Here is a 26232-nt window from a genome sequence, read left to right on the forward strand (position 1 = left end):
GGGTGTACAAAGTTAAAAATCACACAACACCAGGTTACATCACACTGTAAATTTTTGCTATAAATTCTGTGCCATAGAATTGTGTCCTCCACTATCACCTGATGAAGGAGAGGTGCTCCGAAAGCTAGTATGCTTCCAATTAAACCTGTTGGACTATAACCTGGTGTTGTGTGATTTTTAACTTTGATCTACTTTGCTCACCTCCTTCCCAAGCACTGCCTCCTTTCTTGTTAGACTGGACACATACTGCTGGAGCCATTTGTCCACAACACAACCTAGGACTGCTTGTCCTTGAAAACTACCTCAGCACCAGGCTTTTTTTGGGCAATTAAAGTCCCCCATTATAACAATGATGAATCTATGCTGGCTTGTCTCTCTGCAGTTTTCCTTCTGCAACGTGTTGGCAGCTTATAAATTACACTGCGCAAGTCAACTTTACTCTGTTCTTGAACCCGCTGGAACACACTCATTCCCCAGCGTTGCAACATTTCCCTTAACCAAAAGAAAACAGCTTTCTTTATTGCCCTTCCTAGTCTTTTCTGAACACCTTGTAATCACAAATATTTAACACCAAGTCCTTAAGCCAAGGCTCCGTTACTACATTAACATAATGCCACATGGCAAATTGTGTCTGTAACTTGCCAGTCTTCTCACAGAATTCCTAAAGTGTGGAAACAGGTCATTTGGCCCAACAAGTCCACACTGACTCTCTTAAGAGTAACCCACCTAGACCCATTTCCCAACCCTATTACTGTACATTTACTCCTGACTAATGCACTGAGCCTACACATCCCTGAACCACTATGGGCAATTTAGCACAGCTAATTCACCTAACCTGCACATCTTTGGATCATCTGAGGAAACCGTGTGGATACCCAGAGGAAATCCGTGTAGATGCAGGGAGAATGTGCAAACTCCACACAGACAGTCGCCTGAGTCTGGGATCGAACACAAGTCCCTGGTACTGTGAGGCAGCAGAGCTAACCACTGAGCCGCCGTGTCACCCAATCAATTTAATCAATTTTACTTCGTGCACTGTGCATGGGTGGCACGGTGGCACAGTGGTTAGCACTGCTGCCTCAGTGCCAGAGACCTGGGTTCAATTCCCACCTCACGCAACTGTCTGTGTGGAGTTTGCACATTCTCCCTGTGTCTGTGTGGGTTTCCTCTGGGTGCTCCGGTTTCCTCCTACAGTCCAAAAATGTGCAGGTTAGGTGAACTGGCCACGCTAAATTGCCTGTAGTGTTAGGTGAAGGGGCAAATGTAAAGGAATGGGTCTGGGTGGGTTGCTCTTCGGAAGGTCGGTGTGGGCCGAAGGGCCTGTTTCCACACTGTAAGTAATCTAATCATTCAGTGTCACCATGATTTAGACTGCATGACCTTCCCCCTTACTCTGGGTTCACCCATGAACATGGCACTCTCTATTCTCGTGACATCTGTCTCACCCAGCTCTGGTACTATGCTCCAATGTTTTCTCCTATTTCCTACACCCCTGTTGAGTTAGTTTAAAATTTCCCCAACAGCCAAGGTGGGAGCAAAATACCCAGTGTTTGTTTCATGATGATGTTGCTTTACAATGATGTTTCATAATGATGTCTTATTACTTCACAAGAGTTGACCAGCATAATGTCTCTATTATATTACACAATTTCTAAATTGTTATAAATATTCACTTAGTTCACTATTGCTGTTTTTTGTATACTAAGATGATGTGGGAGATTGGTGACTTTGTACTGTATTCCAGTACATGTGACAAGAACAGTTAAATTTAAATCTAAATCTAAATCCTTACCTAGCCTAGTCTAGATGGGACTCTAAACCCACAGCAATGTTGACAACTCCTAACTGCCCTCTGAAGTCTGCACTCAGCTGCGATGCTGTGGTAGGCCGGATTTGGTAGTCCCTGGAATGGACTGTACGAAGGAGCACTGATAGACCCTGAGCCTGTGTGAAGACACCACCCCGATCATGAGCAGGGCACAAGAAGGGAGGAAGATGACTCTGGTTTCACTAATATTTAAACATTATATCTTACAGTGTCATATTGTCACTGCGGCTCAGTGGTGAGTATTGCTACCTCACTGTGCCAGGGACCTGGGTTCAATTCCAGCCTCAGGTGATTGTCTGTGTTGAATTTGCACGTTCTCCCTGAGTCTGCATGGGTTTGCTTCGGCTTCCTCCACCATCCAACAATGTGTAGGTTCAGTAGATTAGCCATGCAATAGGGTTTTGGAAGATCAGAAAGGAGGGTGAGTCTACCTGGGATTATCTTCAGAGAGTTGGTGTGGACTTGTTGGGCTAAGTGGCCTGTTTCCATACTGTAGGGATTCTATGAATTATATCTTAATATCTTCTGCAAGTCAAAATGGTACTGTACCATAAAGACATATTGCAATTTTCACTGTATTTAGTTGTTAAATACTAGTGACAATAAATCATTCAATCAAATGATCTAGAGAGCCAAACAGTTCAAGTGCAACTAAGGATGGGCAACAAGAAAAGCACTCTGGTTAACAGGTGAAGATCTCAATATTGGTTTGGCACAAAACAATGTTGAGTTGTAAAATATGTCAAAAGGGAGAATAAAATATAGTGTACCTGAACATTCTTCATTGCATTCTTCAGCCTCTGAAGCCTGTCTTAGGTCTGGCAGTCCCGTGGCCATCATATGATCTCTGTAGGAGATAAAGTCAAACTATTATTGAGAGCAGAATTGAAGGAGTGCAGAGATCTCAGAATTGTACAGGAGGGAGATATTTCAAAGATAGAAAGGACAGACAAACATACGTTCATGTGAATTTGAGGCAAATATAGGCCATTCAGCATCTCTGGCCTGCTCCATTGTTCAATAAGATCATGGCAGCTCTTACTGTGATCTCAACTCCACCCTCCTGGTTATTCCCAATAACCTTCAATGCTTAACTAATAAAGGAGTCAAACTACCCCTGCCCTAAAAAGGAACCTGACTCCACTGCTCAATAAATTCTAAAACACCTCAAATTTATGAAAGAAAAGAAAATCTCCTCAGCTTTGTTCAAAATGGAGGCCCTCATTTTAAACAGTGTCCTTCCCATAAGGGGAAACATCCTTCCTGGTGCAATCCTGTCAATCCCAGCAGGATCTTATTTGCTTCAGTAAAATCACCTCTCATTCTTCAAAACATTAATAGAAGCAGGTACAGTCTGCCCACATGTTTCTCATAAGATAACCCACCCATCACCAGGTATCTGTCAAGTGAATCTTATTTAAATGGCTTTTCATGCTTTTATATCTTTTCTTAAATGGAACCAAAATTGTACTCCAGATATTCTCAACAATGCTCTTGTTTTTAATTCATTCACAGGATATGGATGTCACTGGCAAAGCCTGCATACATTGTCCAGCCCTAATTGCCCAGGGGACAGCTAAGAGTCAACCATATCCTGTGGGTCTGGAATCACATGTAGGCCAGACCAGGTAAGGATGGCAGATTTCCTTCCCAAAGAATAATAGTAAACCAGATGGGATTTTCCCAACTATCAGCAATGCTTTTACGCTCATTGTTAGACACGAAATTCTAGTTTTTTTTAAGGTGAATTCAAATTCCATCATCTGTATTGGCAGATGACTTGCCATGGCTGTGATCCAAGCACAAGACCCAGAAATTTACATTATTATGGGCCAAACCAAACCCCTTCAAATATATCAAGGAAGATAGCCTGAATCCTCACTTTTAAAGGTAAGTGTAAAGTGCTGTGTTCCACATTTAAGGTCCTCCACCTGTTTTTGCCAACCATTTGATCAAACATAGTCTCTGATAATTGAACTTCAACCTCCTTACCTTTGTTCTTTGCTTTCTCCTCCCGTTTCAACCGGTGGCTTTGTGACCTTGTTAGCATACAGTCAGGGAAAATACCAGGATATAATTCCTGTAATACCTCAGTTGCCTGATTTTCCACTGGCTTTTCAACCACAGTAGGCACCACTCCCATCTAAGATCCAGCTATACCACTACCAAGGATCAACCATACTCCTGGAACTGAGAACCTCTCTATTACTCCTACCACCACTTCACCACTTTTCACTGGATTCTGCAACCTCACCTTATACAATGGAACACTACACTTCTCATCGTGAATTCCAAATATTACGACCTGCTCTGACAATACTCCTTCTCAATTGCATATCTCCTCATCTCTCGCCATTGAAGACTAACATGCTCCTGCATCTCTTAAAACTGCAATTTCTTTATCTGCTCGTCTTGGCACATACGAGTAAACCTGACCATTACAAGTCAATGACTGAAGAGGATCTGAAATCATAGGACACCTGGGTGCTTGCCTCTCACTTCACCCGACGAAGGGGCTCCACTCCGAAAGTTTGTGATTTCAAATAAACCTGTAGGACTATAACCTGGTGTCATGTGACCTCTGACTTTCTCCACCTCAGTCCAACAGCAGCACTGTCACATTAAAAGGATCTGGCACCTTTTTCTCAAACAACCCCTAACCAAGTTGTACATCCTGGTGTAGCCTTTTAGCCTCCTTTTAGCTTTCCTTTGCCATTTCAACAAAATTCACTGGCTTATCCTGTTTTCCCACGTCCGCCTTCACAGTGCTTTTTCTAACCCACCAACTCTGTGATTTCACGTGGCCTACTTGATTACAGTGAAAACATCTGAGCATTTTTACTTCTTGATCCCTCTCATGGGTTTCTTTTTCTCCCTACGGTAAGCTAGCTTTGTTATCTTCAATGTGATTTCTTTTCCTTCTTACCAGCTGAGGATTTTTCCAATTTCTATCCCTCATGGATTGAAATTGATGTCGGAAGCCAAATTTTGATTTATGAGCCAACTAGTAGTCATCTACAATTTAATCTTGCAGTTAATCTTGCAGTTTTAACTCTCTACTCTTCCACGAGTTCTCACTACTTCAGGAAGTGAAGTTTTGAACTCTTCCAAAATAATTGTCTCTCTCAGAGTGTCATGTGCTTGATCTATTTTCAATGCTCTTATTCACATATCAAAGTTACCTTGTTTGATTCTTTCAAACTCAATATACCTTTGACCAGGTTCCCTCCTTAGATTCTGTTGTCTGTAGGCTTCTGATACTAACTCATATGCACCTAAGATGGCTTTTTTCACCTTCTCATACTCCCCAGATACCTCCTCTAATAGTGATGTAAATACCTCACTAGCTCCACCTACCAACTTTGTTTAAACTAACAATACCTACATGGTCAGTCACTCATTCATTCAGCCACTTTCTAAAATGAAAAGAAAAATACTTCTACAGCCTTCTTGTCAAACTTTGGCAATACTTGGGTCATATTTCAACAGATCACCACCAGGCTTTTGGCTATGATGGGACTGTTCTCCACTATTGTCCTCATCACTACTCCGACCTTTCAAATATAGCTCCACCATTTCAACTTCTCCCGAATTCTTCTGTCAAGCAGAAGACACAAAAGCTTAAACACACATACCAAGAACAGCTTCTTAGATTAGATTTCCTACAGTGTGGAAACAGGCCCTTTGGCCCAACAAGTCCACACTAACCCTCTGAAGAGTAACCCATCCAGACCCATTTCTCTCTGACTAATGCATCTAACACTATGGGCAATTTAGAATGGCCAATTCACCTAACCTGCACATCTTTGGACTGTGAGAGGAAACTGGAGCACCTGGAGGAAACTCACGCAGACACGGGGAGAATGTGCAAACTCCACACAGACAATTGCCCAAGGCCGGAATATGAACCTGGGTCCCTGGTGCTGTGAGGCAGCAGTGCTAACCACTAAGCCACTGTACTGCCCCACCATCCCTGCTGTTATTAGAATTCTGAATGGATCTCTCAAATTTCAAATTTAATGTTGATCTTGCTCCCTGTGCACCTTCTCTAAAGCCGTAATGTTGTATTCCTCATTCTGTTCTATTACCCTTTGTATGGCACTTTGTATGGCACGATCTGTCTGTACTGTATGTAAATCAAAACTTTTCACTGTATCTAGGTACATGTGACAATAATAAATCAATTAAAATCATTAAGTTGACTTTCAGTTTTCAGAGCTGAAAATGTGTTGCTGGAAAAGCGCAGCAGGTCTGGCAGCATCCAAGGAACAGGAGAATCGATGTTTCGGGCATAAGCCCTCCTTTCAGTTTTCAGATCGAACTTTCAAAGTTTGAAAAATCTTTCTTTCTGCCCACTTTCTCTCTCATTCTGTTTTTCTTCTCCTTTCAATCTTAATTCAAACTATTTCATTTCTTTTTGATATTCAAGCTGCTTCACTTGTAATTGAATTTTAGCTATTTCCAATGATTCCCATTGCATTCCAGGAAATTGTAAATGCCGAGCTATTGTTGCAATTACCTCCCCTTTCCTCACAGACAAAGGCAATTTCAACCCCAGCTTGTCCGCCAATTCCAAACACTGTGCCTTACAGACCTTCTATAAGCTCCCCAAGTGGCATCTTTCCAGGACACTCTTAGCGATAGAAAGTGCCATTATTACACAAGGCAGACCCCATTTAGACCAACCGAATGCATCATTCGAAAAGAGAACACCAATGCTCACCACTCACTGTTTTTGAGTCGAATAACCCTAAACCCAACCTCGAATAATAGATTTTGATCCTAACAAGAGCCTCCAGTTTGTTATGGACGAGACCTATCAAATATATCAAGGACATAGCCTGCACCCTAACTTTTATCTTATTTAAAGGAAAGTGTAAACTGCTGTGTTCCATATGTAATTTGATTGGTTACACTACTTGGCTTTAAGCAAAACACACTTTATTCTTACCGTATGGTTAAAATACAAATAAAAGGAAGAAGAATTGGAAATACTTAAGAGTCATGGAGATGTACAGCCCAGAAACAGACCCTTTGGTCCAGCTCATCCATGCTGACCAGATATCCTAAACTAAACTAGTCCCATTTGCTAACATATGGTCCATGTTCCTCTAAACCCTTCCTATTCATTTGACTCTATTGGAAAACATAACAGAACAATAGGCTATTTAACTACTAAACAGCAACTGCTCCAATATAGTAACATCCCATAAACCTCCCTTGGCAAAGGCAAATTCAAAAAAACAGATAAGCCCCACATGTGATTCTGGCAGCAGGAGGGGAACCCAAGCTTTTAGCTGTAACAGAGAGAAAGATGTAGCAGCTTCCACAACCAGCTTCTAAACCCCACCAATTACTGAAAGCTAAACTAAAACCTTGGTTCTGTGGCAGCCTGACTCCACCAATTAAGACTGCACCTACTGTTCCAACTTTAAAAAAAAACCCAAGGTCTCACAAGCTGCTTACTTTATTGCCTTGGAATAGACAGCTCAGCATGAATGCATCAAAATCTTTTTCAAAATAAAAAAAGTGCAAAATACTCTTCTTAAAGCCATTGTATCAATACAACCTGCATCTCTGGACTAATAGCTAATTGACAATATGACTCAGCCATCACCTCCCTATGCAATTATGACAAGCATTCTCACTTTTATATTTCACTCCCCTTGCAACAAACTACAGCATCGCATTTACCTTGCTGTAACTGCACACTAACATCATGTGTTTCATATATCAGGACTCTGAAAGAGGAAAGTAGACAGTTAAGGTTTTCTGACAATCGCGAGTATGTACCTACAGCCAGAAGATGTACATACTCTGATAAGACTGGATAAGATAACCATGTGTGCTAGTTTGAACATATTGGATAATATCATGTGTACTAATATAGAATATGGATTATATGAACACTGTTGGGTAAAGGTATAGATGAGTAAATGCGTAAAAGTTTGATCGGAAATGATTATTTGTAGAAATAGTTGGTTGGAAGATTGTCTATAAAATCTTTGTTTTGTGATAAAAATCTGAGCTATACGTCATACTTTGATATGTACAACTCCCACGCATGTATAGGTAAATGTTTAAACAAAGAAACCTGAGTCTTGTCTTGTCTAAGTGACAAATAAAAGGTTAAAATCACTCTCTTAACACACAGTTCCCTCCGTCTCAGAGTTCTGTAATTTCCTTCCATTTCAATAACATTCTGCTTTTCTATTCTTCCTGTCAAAAGTGAGCTTAACATTTTCTCACATTATACTCCATTTACCATGTTTTTGCCCACTCACTTGACAATCTACATTCCTTTGCAGATTCTTCTTGTCATTGTCACAAATTACTTTCCCACCTATTTTTGTACCATCAGAAAAATTTAGCTAAAATTCAGTGACTACATCAAGGTCTTTGTACAAAATGCAGATAATTGAAGTCCCAACACTGATAGTTGTATAATACTCATTACATCCTACCAACCCAATAATGATCCTTGCATTCTCAATCTCTGCTTCCTATTAGCCAGTTTCCTCTGTCCATGTACATATGTTATTCCCTATATAGTGAGTTCTTATTTTGTGAAGTAACCTTTGATGCAGCACCTTGTCAAATGCCTTTTGGACATCTGAGTCCACAGTACATCCACTGGTTTGTCTTAGTGTATCTTGCCTGTTACTTTGTCAAGTGAGTGAGAACGTAGGAGGATTTGAAGACAAGTATTTACTGCATGACATGCAGAGCTAAGTGAGTGAAGACCAGAGAAGAACTATACCATCTTTGAAAGGATTTTATCTGTAATTTCTTTCTGCTATTTTCCCAGACGGATGGGCCTGTATAATATTCTCAATGATTGTTACCAGCTGTTATGTGCCTCGTGATTCCCCAGCACATAAAATACAATTTTATTACGGAACATGGCTGAATTCTAAATATAAACATCAGTATTGGGCATTAAAGCTTTTCCAATAAGTACTCTGGTATGTGACTGATGTGAATCTATTTTTATCCCCTTCCCATCACACCCTCTTTCTTACAACCTCACCCCACTCAACTACTCAGCCATCGAGCTGGGATAACCGGAACATCCTCTGGGACAATATTCTATCCTGAGTGTCTTTGTTGTTACAGATTATGTTTTCCTCAGTTGCATGAGAGAACACTGTCCTTCCCTGACAAACAGTAGTCTGAACCTCATCCACTTTAATGCTTTTCCTCTATTCTACGATTGATTTGACTCAACCCACAGCATCAGTCAAGAATGGGATTCAGATTTTCACAAAATTAATTTCCATTTAAATCGCACCTTTCACCACCTCAGGCTGTCCCAAAGGATGTTTTACAGCCAGGAAAGAGTGAGGACTGCAGATGCTGCAGAGTCGGGAGTGTGGTGCTGGGAAAGCACAGCAGGTCAGGCAACATCCGAGGAGCAGGAGGATCGATATTTTGGGTAAAGGCCCTTTATTAGGAATGGTTCATTGATTCTCCTGCTCCTCGCATGCTGTCTGATCTGCCGTGCTTTTCTAGCACCACACTCTCAACTTTGTATAGCTAGCAAAGTACTTTCTGAAGAAGCTATACCTGGCTCCAAACACTAACTCTGTTTCTCTCTCCACAGATGCTGGCAGATACACTGAGTTTCTCCAGTATTCCCTGTGTTGGCTTTGTTGCACAGTCACTGCTGTACTGTAGGAAACACACTGGTCAATTTGTGCACAGCAAGCTCCCAGAAGCAGTGACTTGAAGTTCTGAAAATCTTTTTTTTAGTAATTTTGGTTGCGGGATAAGCAGTGGCCTTGGAGACAGAGAAGACCTGCCCTGTCCTCCTATAGAAATGCTTTCTAAGTAAAGGTGACACACAGCTTACCATCTCCATCCGGTTATCCCAGCTCAATGGCTGAGTAGTTGAGTGGGGTCAGGTTGTAAGAAAGAGGGTGTGTTGGGAAGGGGATAAAAATAGATTCACATCAGTCACATACCAGAGTACTTATTGGAAAAGCTTGAATGCCCGATACTGATGTTTACCATTGGAAAAATGGTATCTCCAACAATGCAGCACTCCTTCTGTAATGCATCTGAAGCATCCAGATAAATTCTACACTCAAGTCTCTGGTAGACAGATTGAGCCTATAATGTCATGGTTCAGAGGCAAGAATGCCACCATCTCTGCCAGGATTGCCATTTCTGTGTCTCTGACGCAGAGTTCAATGTTCTAACATGTTGGACCTTGAGTTGCACATCGTAATTCGGTCTTTTACTGGTCTAATGGAAGAGCAACATCGTTGGTTCTCATCTAATTGGTTTAATATGTAGAGTTGTGAAATGCTAAGATAAGCAACTGGAAGTCATCAGATCAGATGTCCCAGAGGGGAAAGCAAAATGTAATCTTGGAAATTAATGCATTAGTCAAACTGGAGCATCAGCTGGAAGTACACGAGAAAAGTTCAATCAGTACATCTCAATCGCCTGTTTCACTGTTTTGTGCTTCAAGGGTGTGAGGTCTGCCACTATAACTGTACCTTTTACCCAGGGTACCAGAGTCCAAAACTAGAGGATATAAGTTTAAGGTGAGAGGGGAAAGATTTAAAAGGGGCCTAAGTGACAACTGTTTCATGCAAAGGGCGGTGTGTATATGGAATGAGGAAGTGGTGGAGGTTGGTACAATTACAACATTTAAAAGGCAGCTGGATAGATATATGAATAGGAAGGGTTTAGAGGGATATGGGCCAAATGCAAACAAATGGAACTAGATTAATTTAGGAAAACTGGTCAGGATGGGCTGATGAATCTGTTTCTGCGCTGCAAGCCTCTATGACTCTATAACTACCCCTTGCATTGGTCAACTGCACATTAGAAGCCTGTGGTGAATCATCATTGAAACTAATGAAGAAGGTAGCCTGGGATGTATCAGCATTAACTGCGTGGACTGGAACTCCTGCCTAAATCATTAGCTGACGTCGACTTGTCTACAGAGGAAGTGAGGTCTCAAAGGTCACTTCTGAGTGAAATCCTCAAATACTCAAACTTGGTAAATACAAAACAAATTAGAATGTGGAATGTACAAGCGATTAACAAGAGAGGAAAGCGAGGGAGTCAAAAGCCAGGGATGGGAAAGAGGAGAAATAAAACACCCTGAGGTATGGAGGATGGGCATAGGCAACTTTATGAGCAATGAATTGAGATTGATATAATCAGGAAAGGAAGAAAAGGAAGATAGAGTAGCAGTAAGGAATCTGTCAAACGTATGAATAAAGAGAAAAGTGAGGCAGATGGATTGATACTGATGAAACTAACCAGGGGACACTACCATTGCTCAGGTATTTATACCCAAAAGCAACAATCCAGATAAGGAGTTTCGTACAATTTGAAAAGCCAGTGAGCTGGAGAGTGGAAACAGCTTTATGATTATTACAGGAGTTTGGAACAACACTTCTGGAGAAAGAGGAGGTGATATGGATTTGGAAAGCTAAATGAATGATGCTGAAAGCTGGTAGATTATTTGCTGAAGAACAGAGCTAATGATATCAAGCATGTGGTTTATATCATTCAAGAAGGTAATGCACATGAGAAACGTTTGGTAATGCAGGAAGGTTTTAACTGGGCCATACAATGATGAGAAGAAATTAAGGACTGCAGATGCTGGAGATCAGGGTCGAGAGAGTGGTGCTGGAAAAGTACAGCAGGTCAGGCAGCATCCGAGGAGCAGGAGGATCGACGTTTTGGGCATAAAGGGCTTATGCCTGAAACATCGACTCTCCTGCTCCTCGGATGCTGCCTGCCCGGCTGTGCTTTTCCAGCACCACACTCTCGACATACAATGATGAGACAAACTCGCTGCAATCTCAGCCAGGAGCCAACAGATTCACAGATCAAAACCGTGTAAAAATGGAAACAGTGCTCCCACTGAAGAAGATCCAAGGTGGAATATCCAGAAAATAGTTAAAGCTTAAGAGTGGCTGTAATGAAGAATTTGTAAACTATCTAATCAAAGTACTAGTGAGAAAAAAACAAGGATTACATCAGTATGAATGAACAGTGGGAACAGAATAAAGATTCAGCCAAAGAAGTGGCTAACAGCATAGGATTGTTAACAGTCCAGAGGATCAAGAAACCATGGATTATGAATGTGATGTTGCAAAAGGTGGAAGAAAGTAGAGTAATTTAGCACATCAATATTAAAGAAGTCAAATTGAAACATAAACTCTGGAGTAGAGAGTTGATAGAAGCAGAAAGGGACAAGATCATTGATTAAAAATGCAGAAGTATACTGAAAGATTTGGATTGGCTGGAAAGGTAAACCTTAATTACGTAAACACAGAAAGGAATTGATGACACTTGGTGTGAAGGGCTGAAACCACAGCATTAGAGAGTGTGGAAGGCAATACATCAACAAACCTTGGTAAAATGAGAAAACAGTGGAAGTAGCAATGGAAGAATTACACTCAAAAATTAAATGCCTGCAGTGACTGTGTGAGAAGAAGACAGTAATGTTGATATTGATTACATTCAACTAGAATACTAGAGTGTGGGTTAACAGCAAGAACAAATGATGGAGGTAGCTAGAATAGACAAAATACCAAAAGACTGGATTAAAAACATGGGAATTCATTAAACTTGAATTCTTACCAAGCTGTGCAAAGATTTTGACTTATACCAGTACTTAGGCCATACAAGGAACAGTAAAGGAACAGGCCCCTTAGCCCACCAAGACTGCACCAACCCATGATGCCTTTCGAAAATAAAACTCTTTTGCCTCTATGCAGTGTATATCCCTCTATTCCCAATCTATTCACATATCTGTCAAGGTGCCTCTGAAATGTTGTGATTGTACCTGCCCCTAGCAGCTGTTCTGGCAGCACATTCTAGGCACTTACCACCCTCTGTACAAAACTCTTGCCTCTCATATCTCCTTTAAATATCACCTTTTACATGAAATCTATGCCCCCTTGTAATTGACATTTTCGCTCAGGTACAAAGACTCCAACTCATCACCCTTATCCATGCCTCTCACAATTAACTAAACTTTTATCAGGTTGTTCCCTCAGACTTTGACGTTCAAATGGAAGCAAACCAAGTTTGTCCAATTCCTCTGCTTGGCTGATACCCACCAAGCCAGGCAACATCCTGGTAAACCCTTTCTGTATCCTCTTCAAAGCCTCCACATCCATCTGGTAATGTGGCGACCAGAACTGCATACAATATTCCACACGTGGCCTAACTGAAGTTCTATACAGCTGCAGCATGACTGGCCAAATTTTATTCTCTATGTCCTAACTGATGAAGGCAAGCATGACAAATGTTTTCTTGACTAACTTATCTACTTGTGTTGCCACTTTCAGAGAACTTTCGAATGAAAGTGAACATTAACACAAGCAAGGTTATACATCTCTTAAAATCAAAAAGAAATTGCTTTGCATTCATTTACAGAATGAGGGCATTGCTAGCTGGGCCAGCACTTATTACCCATCCCTTATTGTCAGAGCACTGTTAAGAGTCCACCATTTTGCTGTGACTCTGGTCCAACTCATCCGTACTGACCAGACATCCCAGTCTGGCCTAGTCCCATTTGCCAGCAATTTGCCCTAATCCCTCTAAAGCCTTCCTATTCATATATGCATCCATTTGTCGTTTAAATGTTGTAATTCTACCTGCCTCCACCACTTCCTTTGGCAGCTCGCTCCATCCACGTGCCATTATTTGCATGACAAAGTTACCCAGTAGGTCATTTTTAAATCTTTCTCTTCTCCCTTTATACGTCCTTTAGTTTTGGATTCCCCCACCACAGGAAAAAAACATTGGCTAAAAACCATGCCCCTCATCAACGTTCTACACAACCGTAACATGATCTCCTAACTGCTGTATTCAAAGTTAGGACCAATAAGACAACTGCCGAATGCCCTCTTCACCACCCTGTCTACTTGCGACTCCACTTTCAAGGAACTGCACTCTAAGATCTCTTTGTTTGGCTATATTTCCCAGAAGAAAGTGAGGACTGCAGGTGCTGGAGATCAGAGTTGAGAGTGTGGTGCTGGAAAAGCACAGCAGGTCAGGCAGCATCCTGATGAAGGGTTTATGGCTGAAACGTCGATTCTCCTGCTCCTCGGATGCTGCCTGACAACATTCTCCAGGACCCTATTATTAAGTATATAAGTCCTGCCGTAATTTGCCTTACCAAAATGTACCACCTCATATTTATCAAAATTAAACTCTATCTGCTGTTCCTTGGTCCATTGGCCCAACTGATCAAGATCCCATTGAACTCTGAAACAATCGTCTTCACTGTCCACTAGATCATCAATTTTGGTATCATCGACAAAATTACTCACTATACCTCCAATATTCACATCCCAATTACTCATATAACTGACAACCATTAAAAACCATCATGGTACTCTTATCCATCAAGGGTACATTGCTGGCATTGCAGGATTCCCAACACTACTTCACAACATATGGCCACGATTTATTTCCCCAGTTCAGACAACAGATGTAAGGCCCCCGGTCCTTTGTTGTTCACCATTCTGATGGATCAGTTTTCCTAGAAATGTGCGATTGTTTAAAGTAACACTTAAGAAGCATTGCCAAGCCCAGGAGGTGTGTTTGTTTGCTACAAACTGGTTTCTGTCTCAAATTGCTTCACTGCAACGGATCAGAGAAACAGCAGTTTTTTGTAATGTCTAAAACTCAGCTTAAGACAAGAAGCATCAAGATGGCTCCAAAAGAATTACCTCTTTTTTTGCTTCCTAATCACTGTACTCTAAAATGTGATTATGAGATTAGATTCCCCTACAGCGTGGAAACAGGCCCTTCAGCCCAACAAGTCCACACCGACCCTCCAAAGAGTAACCCACCCAGACGCATTTCCCTCTGACTAATGCACCTAACACTATGGACAACTTAGCGTGGCCAATTCACCTGACCTGCACCATCTTTGGACTGTGGGAGGAAACCAGAGCACTTAGAGGAAACCCACGCAGACACGGGGAGAATGTGCAAACTCCACACAGACAATTGCCCAAGGCTGGAATCGAACCTGGGACCCTGGTGCTGTGAGGCAGCAGTGCTAACTGCTGAGCCACTGTGCCACCCACAGAGTCAGAGGCAGAACATACTTTGAGCAGAGCACTGGGGACATTCCCAAACTCTCCAACTGAGTGATGCTGTGGATCATTTCTTTTTGTATTTATTCTTTGATTTGAAGACATTTTCAAATAAAAAAGTCTTGTGTGGTTTTACACCTGCATCCATGGGTTTGAGTTCAAGACAGAGAAGGCAAGTTCTATAACGTTCTGTAAATTAATGTTTCTCTGTGCCATTATTTATTATGTGCTAAGGCTCAATATCACGAACAGGATTCCCTCTAAGCTAGTGACTGGTCAGCTCCACAAAAACTAAATTTAACACCAGCCTCTTAAGGAGATATTAGGTCCGATGCACAAAACATTGTTCAAACTGTTTTAAGGAGTTCCAAAATGGAGGAAAGTAAAGTGGAAGTGTAGCCAAGGTTCTCCAGAATTGAGGGCCAAACTAACTGAGGGTACTGGCATCAAAGGCAGAGTATTAAAGCCAGAATGCGTGAGGTGTCAGAATTGGAGGAGGACAGCTCCCAGGGTTGGACCTCAAGCTTATGAAGGGGGCGGGGGGAATGTGGCGGACAAATCATCCAACTGTTGAGTCCAGAGGTAACAAATATCTGAGGGTTTGAGCAGCTGAGCTGAGGCAGGAAGGAAGTCAGATGATGTTATGGAATCAATCTTCTATCAACTTTTATTAGTTTAAATGCCTAGATGAGATCATCTTCAACACAAGCCATGTTTGTGCAATGAGCCTCAGTCCCATTCCTGTGGTTCAGCGTGGTACATCTTCTATGACCAACACAGCTTACCTGAGATGTGGTGCCCAGAACAGAATAGCTTCATTTGGGGCCTAACCCACGCTGAGACAATACAGAGTCAGATTGGGCCTAATCATATTTTCCCCATTTTTATCACCTGAACTTGCCTTCATATTTATGGCAAAGTTAATAAAGGATTTAGGGAAGACCATATTCATTGGACTTTGGTTTATCAGATGTTTTTCCTTTCTTTATTATTTTCATGTACATTCATTGGTCCATCTCAAAGGGCAGTCAAAATCAACCATTGGTATTGGTCTGGAGACACTCAAAGGACATATGAGTAGCTATTATGAGTCACTATCGCTGGCTTCATAAATCCAAATTTGATTAATTGTATGGAGAGATTTGAAGCTATGCACCTAAGCATGAGTCAGGAATGTCAAGCTTACAGGACCAGTAACACAGCCATTACACAGTATGAGAGATGATAGCATAGTAGTTATGTTACTGGTTTAGTCATCTGGTGGGCCAGGCTAATAAGAACATGAGTTCCAATCCCACCATATTAACTAATTGAATTGAAAATCAATTCATAAATTGGGAACTGAATGCTTATTTGAGTAAATCCACTAAATCAATCAAATTAAACTAAGAGCCTATCTGTCATAGAGTCAAGAGTGTGGTGCCAGAAAAGCATCAAGGGCTTATGCCCAAAATGTTAATTCTGATGCTGCCTGACCTGCTGACACCTCAGCTAAATATATGGACATATGATCGATAAATGTATAGACCTGTGTATAAAAATGATAAATTCTGATCTCTGTATGTAAATGTTTACGTATGTATGGCATGAGCTGAAAATGTGTTGCTGGAAAAGCGCAGCAGGTCAGGCAGCATCCAAGGAGCAGGAGAATCGATGTTTCGGGCATGAGCCCTTCTTCAGGAATGAGGAAAGTGTGCCAAGCAGGCTAAGATAAAAGGTAGGGAGGAGGGACTTGGGGAAGGGGCGTTGGAAATGCGATAGGTGGAAGGAGGTTAAGGTGAGGGTGATAGGCCGGAGTGGGGGTGGGGGCGGAGAGGTCAGGAAGAAGATTGCAGGTTAGGAAGGTGGTGCTGAGTTCGAGGGTTGGGACTGAGATAAGGTGGGAGGAGGGGAAATGAGGAAACTGGAGACGTCTGAGTTCATCCCTTGTGGTTGGAGGGTTCCTAGGCGGAAGGTGAGGCACTCTTCCTCCAGCCGTCATGTTGCTATGGTCTGGCGATGGAGGAGTCCAAGGACTTGCATGTCCTTGGTGGAGTGGGAGGGGGAGTTGAAGTGTTGAGCCACGGGGTGGTTGGGTTGGTTGGTCCGGGTGTCCCAGAGGTGTTCTCTGAAATGTTCTGCAAGTACGCGGCCTGTCTCCCCAATATAGAGGAGGCCACATCAGGTGCAGCGGATGCAGTAAATGATGTGTGTGGAGGTGCAGGTGAATTTGTGGCGGATATAGAAGGATCCCTTGGGGCCTTGGAGGGAAGTAAGGGGGGAGGTGTGAGCGCAAGTTTTGCATTTCTTGTGGGTGCAGTGGAAGGTGCCGGGAATGGAGGTTGGGTTGGTGGGGGGTGTGGACCTGAAAAGGGAGTCACGGAGGGAGTGGTCTTTTTGGAATGCTGATAGGGGAGGGAAGGGAAATATATCCCTGATGGTGGGGTCCATTTGGAGGTGGCGGAAATGACGACGGATGATATGATGTATATGGAGGTTGGTTGGGTAGTAGGTAAGGACCAGTGGGGTTCTGTCCTAGTGGCGATTGGAGGGGTGGGGCTCCAGGGCGGAGGAGCGGGAAGTGGAGGAGATGCAGTGGAGAGCATTGCCAATCACGTCTGGGGGGAAATTGTGGTCTTTGAAGAAGGATGCCGTCTGAATTGTACGGTATTGGAACTGGTCCTCCTGGGAGCAGATGTGGCGGAGACGAAGTAATTGGGAATATGGGATAGCGTTTTTACAGGGGGCAGGGTGGGAGGAGGTGTAGTCTAGGTAAATAGTATATGTCTGTGTTGAGTCAGTCGCCCAAGATAGAAATGGAGAGGTCTAGGTGGGAGGAATCTGAGACGGTCCAGGTAAATTTGAGGTCGGGGTGGAAGGTGTTGGTAAAGTGGATGAACTGTTCAACCTCCTCATGGGAGCACGAGGCAGTGCCGATACAGTCATCGATGTAGCGGAGGAAAAGGTGGGGGGTGGTGCCAGTGTGGCTGTGGAAGATGGACTGTTCCACATATCCTACGAAGAGGCAGGCATAGCTGGGGCCCATGCGGGTGCCCATGGCTACTCCTTTGGTTTGGAGGAAGTGGGAGGATTGGAAAGAGAAGTTGTTCAGAGTGAGGACCAGTTCAGTCAGTCAGTCGAAGGAGGGTGTCAGTGGAAGGGTACTGGTTGGTACTGCGGGAAAGGAAGAAGCGGAGGGCTTTGAGTCCTTCGTGATGGGGGATGGAGGTGTACAGGGACTGGATGTCCATGGTGAAATAAGGCGTTGGGGACCAGGGAAGCGAAAATCATGGAGGAGGTGGAGGGTGTGGGTGGTATCCCGAACGTAGGTGGGGAGTTCTTGGACTAAGGGGGACAGGACCGTGTCGAGGTATGCAGAGATGAGTTCAGTGGGGCACGAGCAGGCTGAGACAATGGGTCGGCCGGGGCAGTCAGGTTTGTGGATTTTGTGCAGGAGGTAGAAACGGGTGGTGCGGGTTTGTGGGACTATGAGGTTGGAGGCGGTGGATGGGAGATCCCCTGAATGTATGGAATGACCAACTGTACAGACCATCAAATTATTTTATGAATAAAGTATATTTTTGAAATTAAAAAAAATTCCCATCAGTTGGGAGGGCCAGGGGTGAAACCCATGAAGAAAGCAGGAAAAATACTTTCCAGACATGGAAACTCACACAACAAAATAAGAGGAAGTTTGGAGAAATTACAGCCATTCCTCAAGGCTGTGGAATGAAGAATGTTGGTGATGTAAAAATATTTAGTTTTCTGAAGTTTCTCTCAAATTCCAGATACTTTAGACCTCTGTAGCCTCCTGATGTAAAGCATATTATTGCTTTCAACACTGACCTTGTTATTCTGCAGAGTATTTTCCACACTGTGATTAATTAGGCTCCAGTTTCTCTCTTCAGCAAGGGAAATTGTGTTTGGAGAAACCTTTACTTAGCAATTAATCATGGCCAAGGTTATCAGGAATTGGGAATTAAGGTTTACTCTGCTGCTTGAACTGAATGCCTTAATTCTCTGTTCTAATTCATGGTGCTATCATTCATCTAAACATTTACAGAGTGACATCAGCATATCATTTGTGTCATTGATATTGCTCTTCTGTATTCTTTCAGTATTGTTCACTTGCTACCCTCATCCACCACCCCCATCCTGTTCCCAGCCACTAGTGTGTAGACTTTCTGCAGTGTACAGACTGACTCAGCCAACAGTTGTCTGCTGTGCTCCAAGTCACCAGCATTTCTGAATGAAGCCATTGGGAGCATCTCAATCAAATGGCATCCTGTCCTCACTGATGGCTGCACACAAAGATATACCTGGATGGAGGGCTGAATTGCATTGTGAAACAAGAATTAACAGAGGCAAGAAGCTCGGACCCTCAGCAATAGGAGCAAGAAGTGATGGAATTGAAGATTGCTCCATTTACTGCTACCATTCCATGGTGACTCAGTGGCTAGCAACACTGCCTCACAGTGCTAGGAACCTGAGTTCAATCCCTGCCTTGAGTGACTGTCTGTATTTTGAGTTTGCAAGTCTGCACGGGTTTCCAGTGGATGCTCCAGTTTCCTGTAAAGGCACAGGTTAGGTGAAGAAGGCGTTTGGTATGCTTTCCTTTATTTGTCAGAGTATTGAGTACAGCAGTTGGGACATCATGTTGCGGCTGTACAGGACATTGGTTATGCCACTATTGGAATATTGCGTGCAATTCTGGTCTCCTTCCTATGGGAAGGAAGTTGTGAAACTTGAAAAGGTTCAGAAAAGATTTACAAGGATGTTGCCAGGGTTGGAGGATTTGAGCTATGGGGAGAGGCTGAACAGGCTGGGGCTGTTTTCCCTGGAGCGTCGGAGGCTGAAGGGTGACCATACAGAGGTTTACAAAATTATGAGGGGCATAGATAGGATAAATAGACAAAGTCTTTTCTCTGGGGTTGAGGAGTCCAGAACTAGAGGGCATAGGTTTAGGGTGAGAGGGGAAAGATATAAAAGAGACCTAAGGGGCAACCTTTTCACGCAGAGGGTGGTACATGTATGGAATGAGCTGCCAGAGGATGTGGTGGAGGCTGGTACAATTGCAACATTTAAGAGGCATTTGGATGGGTATATGAATAGGAAGGGTTTGGAAGGATATGGGCCAGATGCTGGCAGGTGGGACTAGATTGAGTTGGGATATCTGGTCGGCATGGACTGGTTGGACTGAAGGGTCTGTTTCCATGCTGTACAGCTCTCTATGACTCTATAGCCTGTAGTGTGCAGGCTAGGTGGATTAGCCATGGTAATTGTGGGGGTACAGGGATAGGATAGAGACTGGGTCTGGGTGGGATGCCCTTCAGAGGGTCGGTGAGCTGAATGGCATCAACCTGATGGGCCAAATAGCCTCTTTCCACACTGTAGCGATTCTAAGAACTGGAAGTGATGGGATTTAACCTATTACTTTGCTTGTACCCATTTCACTTATTGGTCTTTAGCAAGCTCACACTAAACCATTGCAGACACCAAACTGCTTCTGTGAGGACATGCATGCGCTTCTACTTTTATAGTGTCCTGAACATTCTTTGAATTGATTTGAATGGATTAATTTGTTGTCGCATGCAGTTATAATAAATACAAATACAACGAAAAGTGTTGTTTGGTGTCGCTGCATTCTTAAAACACAGAGCTGAAACCCAGACACATAATATGAAGCTTGAAAACAGAACATTGAAGTTCGCCTTATAGTCTACTCTCAATAACGTTAGGTGGTCTTTGGAACAGATCCTGCTTCTAGATCAGACAGGATCGGGGTTCCTTCACCCCAAGGCCTCGAGTCCCTATTGCTAAACTGACAACACTGAGTTGTCACTCTCCAGCACTATCCCGCCTTCACCAGTCGCCACCACCGTGCGTTCACACCAGGCTGAACCCGCTGATGCACTTGCTGCTGGTACCGCAGAGTCCTGCACTGTCACCGAACTCATTGCCATCACCACCTCCTCTTTGCCTGTTCCCCAAAATGCTCCACAAACAAATTAACAGCTTTTGAATAATAGTTATTATTTTTGAAAAACTTTTTTTTAAGAAAGAGATGAGGGGATTTCTTCTCTCTCTGTGCAGATTGTGAGTTGGCAGGGGTGGCTGGGCCATTGAAATTATTCCAAGCTCCATTTTAGAAGGTTTTATGATATAGAAGGGGCCAAGGGTTATAAGATGCAGGCCTTATATTTTAATTTAAATGACCTACTGCTTTGTTTAAAGTTTGACTGGAATATTGGGAAGGCTCCACTGCCTTACGTTAAGTAACCCTATGTTGACCTGAACAGACTGTTAGCGATTTGTTTTGACATCTGATCTCAAAGGTAGCATTGCTGACCATACATCACTCCCTCAGAACTGCAACAAAGCAACAGCACTTTGATTCCATAGCTGTCTAATTGAGGGTTGAAAGCATTACCACAGAGATAAGGTATTTGCAGGCTGTGTGAAAATGTGGTCAAAACATTACTGTTACAGGGAGAATTCATAGAATCCCTACAGTGCAGAAGGAAACCATTTGGCCCATTGAATTTGTTCTGACACTCCAAAGACCATCCCGCCACCCCCATCACCCCACATTTATTATGGTCATCTGTTATGGACCAGGCCAGACCACCTGAAAATATTTTAAGAAGGTAGCCTAGACCTTAATGTTTCCTTATTCTAAAGGCAGGCGTGAAGTGGATATTCCAAGTGGGATGCACTTGGTAAACCACGCGACTTTAAGCAAAGCAGAATTTGCTTAAACACTACAGTTGAAACACAAACACAAGGAAACGGAATTTAGAATAACATTGTAAAACGTAACCTAGCGGATACAGCAACTTAACTAATTAACTGTTTGTATCCAGTAAAATCCCATAAACATCCTTGGCAAAAAGGTAAATTGAAACACAGATTCTTACAGGCAGGAGAGAATAACATCCACAGAGATTTCAGAGAGAGAATCAGTCAGGAATCATTCATTGAAGCTTGCAACCTTTCCTGGACTCCAGGATCTTGTGACTGCTACAGCTAAACCAAACTAGAAGTAACCTAAACTGGAAGAACTGGCCACCTCCCTGCCCGCCATTGTTAAACTAGGCTCTTCCTAGACTCCTCCGTACGTCTGCCTATACAACCTCCCTTAAAAAAACCCTAAGGACAAAATAACCTTGTTGAAGTGACAGCATCATCACACATCTTTGGACTATGGAAGAAAATCCACACAGATGCAGGGAGAATGTACAAACTCCGCACAGCCAATTACCCAAGGCTGGAATTGAACCTGGGTCATGGGTGCTGTGCGGTAGCAGTGCTAATTATTGAGTCATCCCATTCGTAGATGGACAATTTTTCCAAGACAATATATCCAGGGAACTAGTTGTTGCTTGTTAAGAGGAGCTCAACAACAACTCTCAATATGCATACTACCTTAACTTAGTGAAAATTACTTTATAACTGCATAATAAATAGAAACATTGGCACCACGCTAAAATAGACAATAGGACAGATGACTAAAAGCTCATAAAGGAGAACCGAGACATCTAAATAACTAAAGGTATGGCTAGCAATGGTTCAGCAAACAATATGGAAAATAGTTTGAGAGGCTGACCCTGGCAGTGGTACTCACTACATAAAATTGAATCATCGAATTTCTACAGTGTGGAAGCAATATTCAGACAGTCTAGATCACACCAACCCTCTGAAGAGCATCGCACCCACACTCACTCTCCACTATCCCTATATTTCCCATGGCTAATCCACCTAACCTGCACATCTTTGGACTGTGGGAGAAAACTAGAGCAACTGGATGAAACCCATGCATATACAGGGGGAGTGTGCAAACTCCGCACAGAAGTCACACAAGGGTGCAATTGACCCCAGGTCCCTGGTGCTGTAAGGTAGCAGTGTTAACCACTGACCCACTTTGACACCCCACAATGCGTTTCAAATAAATAAAAATGCATTGATTCACGTCTCATTTGAAGCTTGGTAACATTGCGCTGGCGCACATTAGTAGTATGAGAACAAGCCTATGAGAAAACATGTCGACTGCAAAAATATAGCAAGGTCAAAGGAAATTTGCTTAAAAGATATTAGTGATATGAGGTTGCAAGCTTAGCATGTCAATATATGGTTCATTAGTCATAATGCGAATAAATGTTTAAAAGGGAGGGAGCAAAATTATAGAAGAAGGAATGTTACATATTTGGCCAATATTGTAGCCAACACTAATACTGAGAATCTATTCTTTAATATGCAGGAGGTATATTTTTCAAGGATGCGTGATATAGGTGTTAGGACATCACCTGTTTCTTCAATGGGAATTCACACAATATTGCAGTTACGCATTGAAATTTTGGAACTTTCATATGAATGAACCCTTGCTGAGTTTTCATTATTTTTATTCTTTGATCGATTTTGGTTTTGAGTTGCGAACTGGGAAGTGTGAGCTAAAGATGACTTTTGGACTGTGGGTAACTCCTTGAATTAAGAGGAAATAAACCAAACAAGCTATTTTTAATTTGAGAGGCCAGGCCTAGAAGTTAATTGCAGGTCAGTTCCTGACCAAATGATTCTGCAGATACTTCGGCAGTGGAAAGAGCATCACATTTAAACAGAAGTTCACTACTCTCAAGGTCAGTCCCTGGGAACTAGTTCCAGCAAGTCTAGAAAAGACCAGTCTCATCTGCTCAAGCAGATGGTTGATGTCAAATGGTCAGTAAAATTCAGTTACTCATTTCAGAGCACAATTAATCTGTATAAATATTTAATTATTGATCTTCAACCAAAGGAACAATGATTTCAGCATATCAGGACGTTGGAAAGCATTTTATAGTTTATGACAGTACTTTTTTCCTTGAACAGCAATTCTTGCTGCAAGGTGGGTAATGTGGCAGCCAATTTGTGCACAGCAAGGTCTCACTGGTAATAAGGTGACATGGTTTAGTGATGTAGCATGATCTCTGTAGTGGAACTAACCAGCATTTGTTGTTGTTGAGACCTTTGCAGACACATTGCGCTGCAATTAAATGTACAATCCAAACCCTTTGGTGAGTGGTTATGACGTATGGCAAACAACATTTGATTCTAATTGTGGTAGTACTGAGAAATAAGATCATTTTAATTGCAGTGTTGTGTTCTTTTCCGTTTTATATAAAAAAATTTGCAAATAAACAACTCAAATAATTTATACCTCTAAATAAAGCCACTGTTGTGTACACAAGAGATACTTTCAAACATTTTTCCACAATTCCAGACACTTCATGCCACAGGGTTGTACTTATATTCACTCTTTGACTGAAATTTGTGCCTCCATCAATTAAGTTTTTATTACAAACCAAGAATAAATCAGTTCTTTATTCCATCTCAAATGACTAAAGAGGAATGTAAGACAAACAAATTAGACATTATTATTTTGCAGAGGTCATTTTAATGCTGCAAGATTCATTGCAGACTATTTTGATATATCCTGTGAAGACAGTTTGAGAAGACTGAGCTTAGCTTCTCTCAAACTTAGAAGAATGAGAGATGATATCAACGCACACGCAAAATATTTATAGTACTCAACAGAGTAGACACAGAAAAGACCTTTCTCCAGAATGTCTCAGAATTAGGAGTAAGCTCATTTAGGATTGAAAGGAAGAGCAATTTCTTCACTCAGATTCCAATAAATATTTGGAATTTTCTGCACCTAAAAGCTGTGGGAGGTTCTGTCATTCAGTATATCCAAGACCAAAATCAAGAGGTTTCTAGATGTTAAAGACATCAAAAGTTATAGGAACCATGCAGGAAAATTACAGTAAAGATCAGGCATGCTCTAATTAAATGATGGAGCAGAATCGAGAGGCTAAATGATCAATTTCTGATACTCTTGGGTTCATGTGCCATTTTCATTGATCTCAACACTAAAATAGTTTTTGCATTCAAAAGTAAGGACATGTAAATTTCATCAGTAGGCAGCTTGGGAATGAGACAGGTTGCAAGTGTTACATCAAGGGGCATGTAATCTGTATAACAGATGACAACTCTTAATGGCTGAAAGCAGCCTGCAATTGAGTCATACATTAAAGTTGTCGAGTTGAAAGCAGAGAGACTGATTAACTGGTTTGCAAAGAAGCTAGATTTGTATATTTCAGGGAGTTAGCGTCAACAAATTTCAAGCAAATCCAGGAAATGTAATTACTTACTGTGCTACAGTATCAATACTCTTGCATGTAATATATCTGGAATTGTGGAAATTATACTTGGATCAACTGTCATGTGAACAGCAGTAACTGAAGAATGATCAGCATTATTTATCCATCAAATCATTTATTTTAAAATATTTTTGATTTATTTCTGGCAGGAAAAATAATAGCAGAAAGAATTATCTGCTTTCACTAAGAGCCCTTCAAGATTTGAAATGTGGTTCAACAACATTTCTAGAAAGGACTGCTGTTATGTAAATGTTATGATATGGGAGGAATTCGAAAACAGACATTTGTGTAGGTTAGATTACGGAACTTTTTAATCTAGGTTGTTGTCAAGAAAGAGGATTTTTTTTAAGTTGGCAAACCTATTGCAATGATAATCTGAATTAATATCATCTATTTGCGATCATAAAGTGCCCAAAATAGGAATTGATTTTTGCTGTCTCTATGAAAACTAAATTATTGCATTGAAAACCAATTAAATTTCATTCATTTGTTCCTAAACACTCTCATAGGATGGAAGAAAGAAGATGATGAGCCAAAACCAGTAAGAAACTCTGAGCTGAAACAGAATTCAAGAGAATAATATACAACATGATCACCTCCACTACCAGTCCCATTGAGCAATGTCGAGTTTGAAGGTATAAAACCAGGGAAATCATTTACAAACAATAAGCTAAATCATAAATGGATCAATTGATTAGAGATAAGAGATCAGGTGACTGGAGACGAGAGATCATTTGAAATGATGCAATCAAATTGCTCGACAGTGTATGGCTAGATGGAGTAAATTCAACTCAATATGTCTACAATAATTACTCCACTAAATGTTGACATGTCTTAATCGCTTGGCATCAACTACAATGAGTTAGTTTCCCACTGCCTAGCAAAAGAGCAGCAAGCTAATGTGCGAGAGATGGATTTGAGAAGTAAGTACAAATCAGGAAAATTTTCAATCAAAATTACTTCATTATTTCTGATCATGAAACTGTAACTATTCCTGATTCATATGGAATTAGAACAAAGGAGAGTGCTAAAAATGTTGAGGAACACAGTGAGACATTTAGAATAAAGACCTTCAGCTTGTATATCCACCTGTAGTTCAACGGTACATCATTAGTCGGCTGGAGCACCACTTGTTGATAGATAGTCA

General features: G+C 41.8%; 1 protein-coding gene across 2 annotated transcripts in view; it reads right to left on the reverse strand.

Annotated features, from left to right (window-relative positions):
• The window catches only part of LOC140496074 (uncharacterized), a 192762-nt gene that overhangs the window by 77617 nt on the left and 88913 nt on the right, over positions 1–26232 (reverse strand). For both annotated transcript variants that reach the window (XM_072595586.1, XM_072595585.1), the window contains exon 2: positions 2599–2675. In XM_072595586.1, the coding sequence (XP_072451687.1) occupies positions 2599–2668 (70 nt within the window). In that variant the 5' untranslated portion in view covers positions 2669–2675. The remainder of the gene's footprint in view (positions 1–2598; positions 2676–26232) is intronic.

Source organism: Chiloscyllium punctatum, chromosome 25 (assembly GCF_047496795.1).
Source record: "Chiloscyllium punctatum isolate Juve2018m chromosome 25, sChiPun1.3, whole genome shotgun sequence".
Taxonomy (NCBI): Eukaryota; Metazoa; Chordata; class Chondrichthyes; order Orectolobiformes; family Hemiscylliidae; genus Chiloscyllium; species Chiloscyllium punctatum.